Raw genomic sequence first — 12476 nt, forward strand, 5'->3', positions numbered from 1 at the left:
AGTCCAGGAATCCTGGGAATAGTATCATTCTCCAGACTATAAGCCCTCTCCTTCCAACCTGGTCCCAGAAGCCATAATTCAGGGAAGCAGCTTGTGGAGAAGTGATTTGGCCAACTTCTGCTGGTGCTGTAAACCTTGTCTCTTCTAATCAACCATTGCCTTCTTGGCAACCTTGGCAACCATAGGAAGTAAATATTCAGAAAATAAAGTTCTGAAACCAAAATCTTTGACTCTGACAAACATTAGGAAAAAGTATGACTTTATTAAAAAAAAAAAAATAACAATGAAGACATCACTATCTGCTACACCTTAAAGGACCATAAAGCTTTTTCACCTGATTTTCAATTGAAACCTACTATATGTTATCACAAACCCTAATTAGAACAATCTCCCCTGTACCCTAGGAGCAAAGTTCAACTTTAATGAGCACACAAGAAAAAAGAGCCCTGACCATAGAAAGCTACTATGGCAAATAGAGAAAAATCAGAAAAGAAACCTGAAGAGAACAGAAATGGTAAAATGCCAAAAGTGAAGCCTCAAAAAAGAGATATGAACTGTTCTTAAGTGCAAAAGTTTCTCTTGAAAGAGTACAAAAAAGGATTTTAAAAATCAAGTGAGAGGAAAAAAATATGAAAAAGAAATGAAAATTATGCAAGAAAATTATGAAAGCTTGGGGGAAAAAGTCAACAGCTTTAAAAAGGAAGCATAGAAATTAACTGAAGAAAACAAGTTCTTAAAAAGCAGATATGGTGAAATAGAAAAAATATATACTGAAAAAAACTCCTTAAAAAATACAATGGGCGACAAAAAGTTATCAAACTGTACATACCCTTTGATCCAGCAACGCTACTACTGGGCTTATACCCCAAAGAGATGCTAAAGAAGGGAAAGGGACCTGTATGTGCCAAAATGTTTGTGGCAGCCCTGTTTGTAGTGGTTAGAAACTGGAAAATGAATGGATACCCATCAATTGGAGAATGATTGGGTAAATTGTGGTATATAAATGTTATGGAATATTATTGTTCTATAAGAAATGACCAGCAGGATGAATACAGAGAGGCTTGGAAAGGCTTACATGAACTGTTGCTAAGTGAAATGAGTAGAACCAGGAGATCATTATATACTTCAACAATGATATTGTATGAGGATGTATTCTGACGGAAGTGGATTTCTTCAACAAAGAGAAGATCTAACTCAGTTTCAATTGATCAATGATGGACAGAAGCAACTACACCCAAAGAAATAACACTGGGAAATGAATGTGAACTGTTTGCATTTTTGTTTTTCTTCCCGGGCTATTTTTACCTTCTGAATCCAATTCTTCCTGTGCAACAAGAGAACTGTTCAGTTCTTCACACATATATTGTATCTAGGATATACTGTGACATATTCAACATGTATAAGACTGCTTGACATCTGGGGGAGGGGGTAGAGAGAGGGAGGGATAAAATTGGAACAGAAGTGAGTACAAGGGATAATGTTGTAAAGAATTTTTTTTCAAAATAAAAAAAAAGAATGTAAATCAAAAAAAAAAGAAGTCTGCTGTTGTAATATTATCTACTTGTTGAAGTTTTCTTTTGGGCAAATATGAACTCTTAATAAATGCATTAAATATTATTGATATATTAAAAAATACAATGGGTGAAATGGAAAAAAAAAACCATTAAAAATGAAAAGAGATCTTGGAATACAATATTCCAAAAAGTAAAGGGATAAGTTTAAACATAATAATAAATAATTTATCTTGCAAAGGTGACAATAATCCCAGAAGGAGGAAAATGGCTCTTAAATGATAAAAGACTTAAATATGATGAGAAGACCAGAGATGAGTAGGAAGGTTGAAATATAAACACAAGAGTCTAAAGAAACTTGGGTAATTCAGCAATACTATTCACTAACTAGGTCTGATCAAAAGATCAGAGATCAAAAAAAAAAAAAGAAAAGGATGTATTTGCACAAAATTATTTATATCAACTATTTTTGTGGTGACAAAGAATTGGAAATTGAGAGGTAGCTGAACAATTTGAGGTATATAATTGTAATAGGATACTATTGTGATATAAAAACCCCTGTAAACATTTAGATGAACTGACGGAAAGTGAAGTATGCAGTACCCAAGAAGAACATTGTACACATTAACAACAATATTGTACAAAGATAAATTGTGAACGACTTAGTAGCTTACGGGGTCCTCAAACTACGGCCCGCAGGCCAGATGCAGCAGCTGAGGATGTATATCCCCCTCACCCAAAGCTATGAAGTTTCTTTATTTAAAGGCCCACAAAACAAAGTTTTTGTTTTTACTATAGTCCGGCACTCCAACAGTCTGAGGGACAGTGAACTGGCCCCCTATTTAAAAAGTTTGAGAACCCCTGACCTTAGCTATTTTCAGCAATAAAATGATCCAAGACAATCCAAAAGGACTAATGATGAAAAATGCTATTCACATCCATGGAGATAACTGATGGAGTCTGAATGCAGATGGAAGTGGGATATTTATTTTTCACTTTATTTGTATGTGTGTGTGTGTGTGTGGGGGGGGGGTGCTTATCTGTGTTTTCTTTCATCACATGACCAACATAAAAATGTTTTGCATGATTGCACATATATAATCTATATAAAACTGTATAACATCTCAGGGATGGGGAAGGAGAGGGAAGAAATTTGGAACTCAAAAGAAAAAAAATTTTTAATGAAAGTTAAAAAGTTTTCTAACATGCAGTTAGGAAAAAAATCAAATATAGTTTTAAAAAAAATTTTAATATAGGAAAAAAAAGTTCAAGAATTACCACTGAAAAAGATCTATAAGGAAAACCTATAAGGAACACCACAGCCAAATTCTGGAAAATATTACAAGAAAAAATATAAAAATACTTCAAATATGGTTGGAACCACAATTAGAATCCCACAAGACCCAGCAATAGCTACATTAAAAGACTATAGATCTTGGAACACTATGTATCAAAGAGCAAAAGAACTAGGATTGCAGCCAAATCTTTTAATGTAAGTATGTAAGTACACAGCAAAGATAAGCATAATCCAGTTTTAAAAAGGGGGGAACGCATTCACTGAATTGCCAGACTTCCAGAATTTTGTTGCAAAAAAGACTGAACTTAATAGAAAATTTGACATGAAATTCAAGAGAAATATAAGGTAAATATCTAGGACTAATTTCAAAGGACTCAATAAGGACAAACTATGTTTTATATGTGGAAATGCAAACCATGTCTAATATTGGCATTAGTGATTGGGTAATTTGCAAGAAAGATTGGGATTGAATTGAGTATGATATGATTTTTAAAAACAGTACTAGGTAACCCTGAAGTACCCAGGAGGACCTGAGTTGAAATCTGGTCTCAGACACTTAACACTTCCTAACTGTGTGACCCTGGGCAAGTCACTTAACCTCAATTGCCTCAGCAAAAACTAAAACTAAAAAAAAACAAAACAAAAAAACCCCCCAGTATTGGGTAAGAAAATATTTTTGTTTAAACAGTAAAAAGTGCCTATCAGAGAATAAAAGAAAATCCATAGGAAGGTAAAGAAAGATGAACAGCTCTGAATGCTTCTTGTTTCATTTTTTGAATCTTCTCTTATGTTCTGCTGGGTTTTTTTCTATTTTGTATTTTATTTTAAAATAAATTTAAAATAAAAGATGTCCATTAGAACATACCATCATCATTATTGTCTTATACATATTATTCCTTACTTTCTCAAACTGCATTAAAAAAGTTATCTCCCCCCCCCCCACTTTCTTTCTTCTTCTCTTCTAAATTCTCTTCAAGAAAATAGGCACTGACCCACACCTAACACGAGATATTATATATATACCAAGATAAGGTCGAAATAAGTTCATAATTTAGACATAGTGATTCTATGAGCAAATTAAAAGACCAAAGGATCATCTACCTCTCAGATCTGTGGAGAAGGAAGGAATTTGTAGCCAAAGAGAGAACTGGAATACCTTATGAAATGCAAAATGGGTAATTTTGATTATATATTAAATTAAAAAGTTTTAGCACAAACAAAACCAATTCAGACAATTACTGGGAAAAAAATGTTTACATTCAAAAGTCCTGATAAAGGCTCGTTTCTAAAATATATAGAGACTCACTCAAATTTATTAGTATTCAAGCCATTCTCAAAATGATAAATGGTCAGACAATTCTCAGATGAAGAAATTGAAACCATTTCTAGTCATTTGAAAAAATGCTCTAAATCACTATTGATCAGAGAAATGCAAATTAAGACAACTCTGAACTACCACTACACATCTGTCAGATTGGCTAAGATGACAGGAAAAGATAATGACGAATGTTGGAGGGGATGTGGGGGGGGAAAAAACTAGGACATTAATTAGTTGTTGGTGGAATTGTGAACTGATTCAACCATTTTGGAGTGCGATTTGGAATTATGACCAAAGGACTATCAAACTGCTTATCTTTTGATATCTCTACTGGGCCTGTATCCCAAAGAGATCATAAAAAGGAGGGTAAAGGACCCACAAATGTTTGTGGCAACTCTCTTTGTAGTGACAAGAAATTGGAAACTGAGCAAATGTCTCTTAGTTGGAGAATGGCTGAATAAGTTATGGTATATGAATGTTATGGAATAATTACTGTTCTATATAGGAAAAATGATTTCAGAGAGGCCTAGAGAGAGATACTTGCATGAACTGATGCTAAATGAAGTACTCGTCCCTAAACTTAGGTAAGTAAATGAGAACTTCATATATCCCTCTTCTCACTTCTAATTTTTTTTCAAAGATCAGCTCAATAGTTATTTTGTTTCTGAGGCTTTCTTTATTCCTCCAAATAATAATGCCCCACTTCCTTATGTTAATGGCCTTATATTTATTTTAGATTTTATTATAAATCTTCATTACCACCAAATAACAACAAAAATCTAAGTTCCTTCTGGGCAAGAAGTAATTCATTTTTGTTTTTGTATGTCCATTATCTAGAAGAATATCTAACACTTAGCAGATACTTAAATATTTGATTAACTGAGTTTTTTTTTTAAGATTGAAAAGTTTACAGAAGGAAATAGGGGAAGACAAATGTTTCAATCTTCTTGGTGAAATAGGTAAAGTTTCTGAAGGACTCAGAGGTAGGAATTTTAATTATTAATATAAAGAAAATTTCCAAATGACAATGTTGAATTTCAGCTTTAAAATTTGTTATACATTTAAAAACAAAAATATAACTATAACATTTAAGTTTTTTACTACTTCCAGGTTGTTTACATGTTTCATCTCCCTTTCCACAAGATGTAAACTCACTGAATGCAGGAACTATTTTTATTTTTGTCAATCAACAAACATTTAGTAAATGTCTGTTGTGTGTCAGGCAGTGAGCACACACAAAAAAGCAAAACATAGTCCTTATTCTCAGGGAGCTCACAATCTAATAAGAGACAAGTTGATAAATATGTACAAACAAGCTTTATAAAGGATAAAGTAGAAATAATTTTAAAAGGGAAGGTCTTAGAATTTAATGTAATTTGTCTTTATATTCCTTGGTGCCCAGTATGAAGCTCTGCACACATAAGATGCATAAGCGCATTGGCCAGAGCTGGAGGCATTTATCTTTTAAAAGGTATTCAGCTAGTCAATAAATATTTATTAAGCATCTACTGTGTTAATCAATGGGTTTAGTAAAAGAAGCAAAAGACAGGTCCCTCAAGAAACTCAGAATCCAATGGAAGAAACAACAAACAAATGTGTACAAACTAAATACAGTATAAATAGGAAATAAAAGGAGGAGGACACTTAAGAATCAAATAGGATTGAAAAAGGCTTCCTATAGAATATGAGATTTTAGTTGGGACTTAAGGATGCCAGAGAAGCCAATAGAAGATGGAGAGTTGTCTAGGCATGAAGATGGTCAAAGAAAAAGTCTGGAGTCAAGAGGTGGTATCTTGCTCATGAAACACATGAGTATTTAGTATACTCAATAAATATTCAGCTCTCAACCAATACTCTAGCATTATAAGAGCTATAAATGATTAGAATAAAAACTTTACATTCCTCCCTTCCATTCTCCTCCTTGCCCCAACCCAGGGACTTTTAAATATGGCATGTATTTTTACACTCAAGAGTTACAAAATACTTTCCTTCCAGCTACAATGAATTACATATACAGTATCAATAATTTCTCTAATTCTGCTACAGTTGCAAAGCATATAGTAAATTTCCACAAAGGTCAATGATTAATTTTTTTGTCATTTTGTCAGATAGTTGGAATCTCAAGTTTTCATTAAACAGTCATTCCATATAGCCAACATTTTTGCTAAAGTTAAACTAAAATCACAATAGGGACAACTCTGCCACTACCTGTCATATAACAGTGGTTTTATTCCCCAATTGGTAAATGGTCAAAAGATTTGAAGAGACAATTTTCAGATGAAAAACTAAGTCACTGATTTTCATGAACTAAATCACTATTGATTAGAGAAATGCAAATCAAAAGAACTCTGAGGTACCACTCCACACCTCTCCAATTGGCTAAAATGGCAGGAAAAGAGAAAGATGAATATTGGAGGATATGTAAGAAAACTGGGGCACTAACATATTATTGGTGGAACTGTGAACCATTGTGGAGAGCAATTTGGAACTATGCCCAAAGGGCCATAAAACTGGACATACCCTTTGGTCTAGCAGTGTCTCTACTGGGTCTGTATCCCAAAGAGATCACAAAAAAAGGGGAAAAGACCCACAGGTGCAAAAATGTTTGTAGCAGCCAAGGACTGGAAACTGAATGGATTTCCCTCGGTTAGGGAATGTCTTAATAAGTTATAATATATGAATGCAAAGGAATATTATTATTGTTCTATGAGAAATAATGAGCAGGCTGATTTCAGAGAAGCCTAAAAAGACTTGCATGTACTGATGCTAAATGAAGTGAACAATACCAAGAAAATATTTTACACAACAATAAGATTATGTGATGATCAACTGTAATGGATTTAGCTCTTTTCAACAATGAAGTGATTCGTTACCCATGTATATATCCTGTAAATAAAAGGCTATTAAATTAAAAAAAAAAAATAATGAAGTGATTCAAAGCAGTTCCAATAGACTCATGATGGAAGATGCTATAACATCAAACCTCCCTCCTATGACAATAATCCCAATAACCATGCCTACCTTAACTAAATTTTCCATCCTAATTGTAACCGTATTAGGAATTCTAATCACTGCAGAACTTAACCTAATTTCATATCTAGAGAGAGAACTACATATTTACACTGAATGTGGATCAAAACTATTTTACCTTTTGGTTGTTGTTTGCTTGTTTTTCCCCCCTTTAATTTGATTTTTTTTTCTTGCGCAGCATGGCAAATATGGAAGTATATTTAGAATAACTGTACACTGTAATGCTGTCTTGGGTAAGGGAGAGAAGGAAAGGGAGAACAATTTGGAATACAAGGTTTTGCAAAAGTGAATGCTAAAAAAAACCCATTTTTTTGCATGCATTTGGAAAAATATCAACAACAACAACAAAAAAAATCTGTTGGATTAAATACCACAATCTCCAAAGCCCTAAAATTCCAAGTTATCTAAAGTGGATATTTTTTTTTAAATTGTATCATGGAATATTTTTGTGTAAGCTCAAATAATGTATGGGTTAAGACTTCTGAGTTACTGTTTCAAGATCAGCAAAACAGATAGCCAGTATTGTGGTTAAGAATTCTCTGGTGAAGCAGGCAAGACATACATCAAAGAAGATGTAGTGCCCATTCCTTATGGCATAGCCAATACCTACTGTTGCCCAGGGGTGCAAGATCTTGCAAGCCAGAAAGTCTTTAAGTGCGATGATGATTGGTTACTATGGGCAAATCACTTACCCTCTTGGAGGTCTCAGTTTCCTCATCTGTAAAATGGGGAAATTGGTCTATATAATTGCTAGAATGCCTTCCAATTCTCTATCTCATGATCCTGTGAACTCTTAAGTCTATCCTGTGGAGTAAGAGCCTATATAAATTTTGAGAAATCCTCTCTATACTGCTCTTCAGGTGATGGTAAAATCCTTTCACCCACAGCCATTTATAAACATCATTTACACATAAAAGTTATGATATTCATTGGTGGCATCAATCCGCATTCCAATGAACAAGAGACTTTTGAAGTATTCAATCACAACATATTTTTCAATTATTCCTTTCTAATGTCTCTTTTCCCTTTTCCTGCTTTTCCTATTTGAAATATCCTAAATCTAGGACATCACCACTTTATGCATACATTACAGTAGAATCCCCTTCAAGACAGTAAGGTACAGAATTAAGAACACAGGCTCTGGACCTAGAAAGTCTGTTCAACCTGGTTAACAGTCACAGTCTCTTTGGATCGCCATTTCCTCCTCTGCAAAATAGGGGGGATAAAACTAGATGACTTCTAAAGTATCTTTTATCTCCAATCTTCTAATAAAACATGACAAAATTAATTTAAAACATTTATCTACAATATAACTTTTTGGTATGTTTCATATTTTATTTTTATCCATTCCAGGTAAAAATAATTTTAAACATTTGTCTTAAAAATTTTGAATTCCAAATTCCTTTCCTTCTCTTTCTCCCTCCCCTCTCCATTGAGAAGGCAAGCAATTTGATCTGGGTTACCCACAACATATCTCTTCTCAAGAAATCATATTTTACTCCTGCCCAAGAGATGAAATTTAAATTCCTAAACATCATTTCAAACCCTTTGTCAACTGCATCTTCTTCACTTCTTCCATCTTATAGCCTATGACTTCAATAGAAATCTTTCCCTCCAGTTGGATCCTGGAAAAAGTCCACTCTTAAGATGCTTTCCTCACAACTCACCTAAGAGAATTCAAATAATATAATTCCTTCCAGGGCCATTTCAAATTTCATTTCCTCTATCACATCTTTTTGATAATTCTAAGTCCATACTGATTTTTCTACTCCATGAATTTCTGTGACCCTTATTTATATCACAATCTCTTTTGCTAGTATGCAATAAATTTTTTTCTACTATTTCCAACATGTGTCTTTCTTGAGCAAAAGTCAAGTTCTATTTACACAAAGGGGAGTCTAGGATAGTGAAAAGATAATACTATTACCTTTGCAATCTTAGACAAATCACAACCTTCCTGACAGTCTGTTTGTTCATAAAATAATGTTTTAGAACCAGAATTAAAAGAAAATCTCAGTTCTCATAGTATCCACCCCATACTCCAAGGAGAGGAGATAGGTATAATCTATCCTCAGCATTTAGCACAAGTGGCTTGACCATAATAACTTAACAAATGCTTGTTGACTAACTGTCAAATGACCAAGTGTACCCACTGCAGTAAGAGAAAAAATCCCACAAAAAAAAATAAATAAATAAAATAAAATAAAACTTAGAATAAAGCAACCTGGACATATGCTTAACCATAAGCTAGGTAATCCACTATACTGGTTCATAAAATTCAAATTAGCTAAGTCATCTTTCTACAACATAAGTCGAAATGTGTCTAATATCAAATAGAAATGGAGTTGTGAGCTACCCTTACATTTTTACTTCCACTAGAATATTACCTCCTTCTTCAGAGTTAAGTCCTACACTGAGAATGTTTTACCCAGTTATTGGAGGTGACCCTGAAATCTCAAAGGCTTTTCCAGAAGAGTACAAGCTCTAACCAGCTCTTTGTAGGAAGGGAGATTTTTGCAAGTAAGCCTGGGGAGAAACAACTTTTAAGAATCAGTCGAGCTGGCCAAGTTCAACAGAGCCTTATCACCAGGCTGTCCAGGTTGTCATAAATTTTATTTGGCCACAGGTACTCATTAAAATTTAAGAATGGAGAGACTGCAATCTGAGTACCTTTAGATGAAATTTCTCTCTATATATTTAAAAGCATGGTACCTAAAATTTTAACTTCTAAAAGAGAAAGAATAGATTTGTACCAATAGATCAGACAGGGTTTTTGACTATGAGAATTTGATATAATACTGAAAAGCAGTGAGAGTAGATATTAAAATGATTAGCTTTTTTGAGATCCAAACATCTATGAATATATGAAGTTTAAAGCTATACCATGCCAGTAGTTTCCAACTTTTGTTTTGTCATCACATTATATTTTTAAATGGCATTTTCGTTACTTTATGGTTCACAGTGAGTTTATATTTTATACTAATCTTTCACCTTATTTTTCCTTTCCCACAACCTAAATAACCTCTCTTCTATTCAGCTATCACTCACTGGTCTCCTCTTAAGAAAATTCTTTTAAAAACCAACATCAAATCCTTGCCTTACAGAACCACCACCATCAATTCCTATTTCCTAGAAACATCTTTGAATTTAAATGACAAAGTAAATTTTCATGTTTCGTCCAGACTTCCCTTTGGAAAACAGTATTTAAGGTATTAAGAACATGGATTTGTACTATAAACACAAAAGTTATGTAAATCTCTTGGCAAAATTTCCACTCTGGAAAGGATGGTTACTCTCTCTAAATTAATCCTAACAGAACATGACAAAATTAGTATTTTCCATTTAGTATTAGTTCAATGAAAAGATATATTACTTTCAGAGTTGTTTCTGTGAGTATTTTCTGTAAACTATCAAAAATTACAAAGGACCCATCTATCTGTTGGCTGCAAACAGCTTTTGAAATTACAGGTGGTAACACGCTTCCTTAAAAAAAGGTGAAAAGTCTGCAGGCAAATAAAACGAACAAGGCAATCTCTAAACTGCAGCTAAGTTAGCAACTAATAATGAAGCAAAAAAAAAAAAAAATTACTAATGCTTGAAGATATAGACCTATATAAAATTTCTAACCTAAATAACTCATTGCTAACATTTTTGGGTCCAAAGAACGGCCAAATTAAAATTTGTCCCACGTCTAGCAGCTTTTAGGAACACGCTACTTACCAAAGGAAGATTATTTCCTTTATGCCTAAATACAGAAAGGAGAAGGGAAATGGGAAGAAGGTGGAACTTTCCTGTTAGCCATAGGCTAGAGATTATTTCCAATACTTGCTTTAGAGGGCAGAACAATTAAGCCAGTCAGAAAATTCCAGACTCGAATTACAGGGAGACGTCAGGATGGCCGGCCAGCATAGGGAAAACCAGACCGTTTTTGTTCAACGCATTCAATAAATTAAGCGGAAGGTTTGACTGAATTTGCTATCGTACTACCTAGACAAACACTCCCAACTGATTACAACAGCCTACGGAGAGGAAAAGGTCGGCAAAACACCAGCAAGAAAAGGCATGAAGTTACGGAGCTTGATGATGAGCGTCTGGGTTAGTGCCCGGAGCCACACGCCCGCCTGCCCCGTGGGCCGAGGAGAAAGGGCGGTGACCAGCCGCGCACCGGGGAAGGATAGGGCCCTCTCCCTACTCCTGGGAGCCGAACAGCCTTCCGCACACCTCCACGCGCGGCGGCCCCACGACCCCGCCCTGGCCGCAGAGCCCGGCGCCTCACCATCAGCTAGCACTACGGACGCTGAGGCGGCGGTCCAGAGAAAGGAACCGGCTGCTTCTCCAGACGCTTTCCCGCCTCGGCACTCACCCAGCGGGTGCGGGCGGCGGCGAACGCGGAGGCTGCCTCGGGCCTGCCTGGCTCAGAAGCTCCGTTTCCTCCTCCTCTTCCTCTCCGCCGGAGGAACAGCTGCTGCTGCTGCTGCTGCTGCTGCTGCTGCTTCCGCTGCCTACGTTGCTGCTCCCGCTGCTGCAGCAACTGCTACCGCTGCCCGTGTCTGTCGCGTCCGAGTCGCAGTCCCGCTGCACTGCTCGAAGTAGGGCGGTGGCGCTGCCCACCAGACGCCGGAGCTCCGCAGCCCTGGCGGCGGGCGGAGGCGCCGGCGCCGGCGGCGAGGGTGACTCGGCCCCGGGAGCCAGATGCCGCCAAAGGCCAGCCAGCTGTTGTTGGACATGCCGCTCCACCTGCCGAGCCCGAACCACCTGCAGCCGATGGCACAGCCTCCGCGCCCGGTCCCACAGCGCTGCCTGCCGGTCTCGCAGCGCTGCCGCCTCCCCCTCTAGGGACGGCTGCTGCTCGGGCCCAAGATCTCGGCGGCGGCCTCCTGCCTCCGGCCTCCACAGCAAGTCGCGGGTGTGGGGCCCGACCGCCGCAGAAGCTGCGGTGGCTTCGGTCAAAGCCGGGGCCATGGCCGAGGAGGTGGCCGCCATGCGGGTCTTCGGGGAGAGAGGACGGAACGTCTTTTCCTTCCCGTCAGGCCCGGCTCTTTAGTGCGGACGGCCCGAAGCCGGCCGCCCCATCTGGCCGAGGCGCAGAGGCAGCGCGCCGGATCCGTCTTCGCTCCTTCCCCTCAGCCACATAAGCAACCTCAGCAGCAGGGGCGGCGGTGGGTGGCGGCAGTAAAGGCTAGCAGCCGCCTCTCCCCCGCCCTCACCCTGACGGGCGGGTGCGGGGGGAGGGGGGAAACCATGGGGCAAGGGGAGGGGAAGGGGAGGAGGAGGAACGACAACAATACTCCATTCACTCCCCACCCACCCCGTCACTAAT

General features: G+C 37.4%; 1 protein-coding gene across 3 annotated transcripts in view; it reads right to left on the minus strand.

The window, feature by feature from the left end:
• The window catches only part of LOC100922452 (KAT8 regulatory NSL complex subunit 1), a 132703-nt gene extending 120475 nt beyond the window's left edge, over window positions 1-12228 (minus strand). For all 3 annotated transcript variants that reach the window (XM_031960931.1, XM_031960924.1, XM_031960916.1), the window contains exon 1: window positions 11520-12228. In XM_031960931.1, the coding sequence (XP_031816791.1) occupies window positions 11520-12139 (620 nt within the window). In that variant the 5' untranslated portion in view covers window positions 12140-12228. The remainder of the gene's footprint in view (window positions 1-11519) is intronic.
• Between the last annotated feature and the right edge of the window lie 248 nt (window positions 12229-12476).

This window comes from Sarcophilus harrisii, chromosome 1 (genome assembly GCF_902635505.1).
Source record: "Sarcophilus harrisii chromosome 1, mSarHar1.11, whole genome shotgun sequence".
In the NCBI taxonomy this organism is placed as follows: Eukaryota; Metazoa; Chordata; class Mammalia; order Dasyuromorphia; family Dasyuridae; genus Sarcophilus; species Sarcophilus harrisii.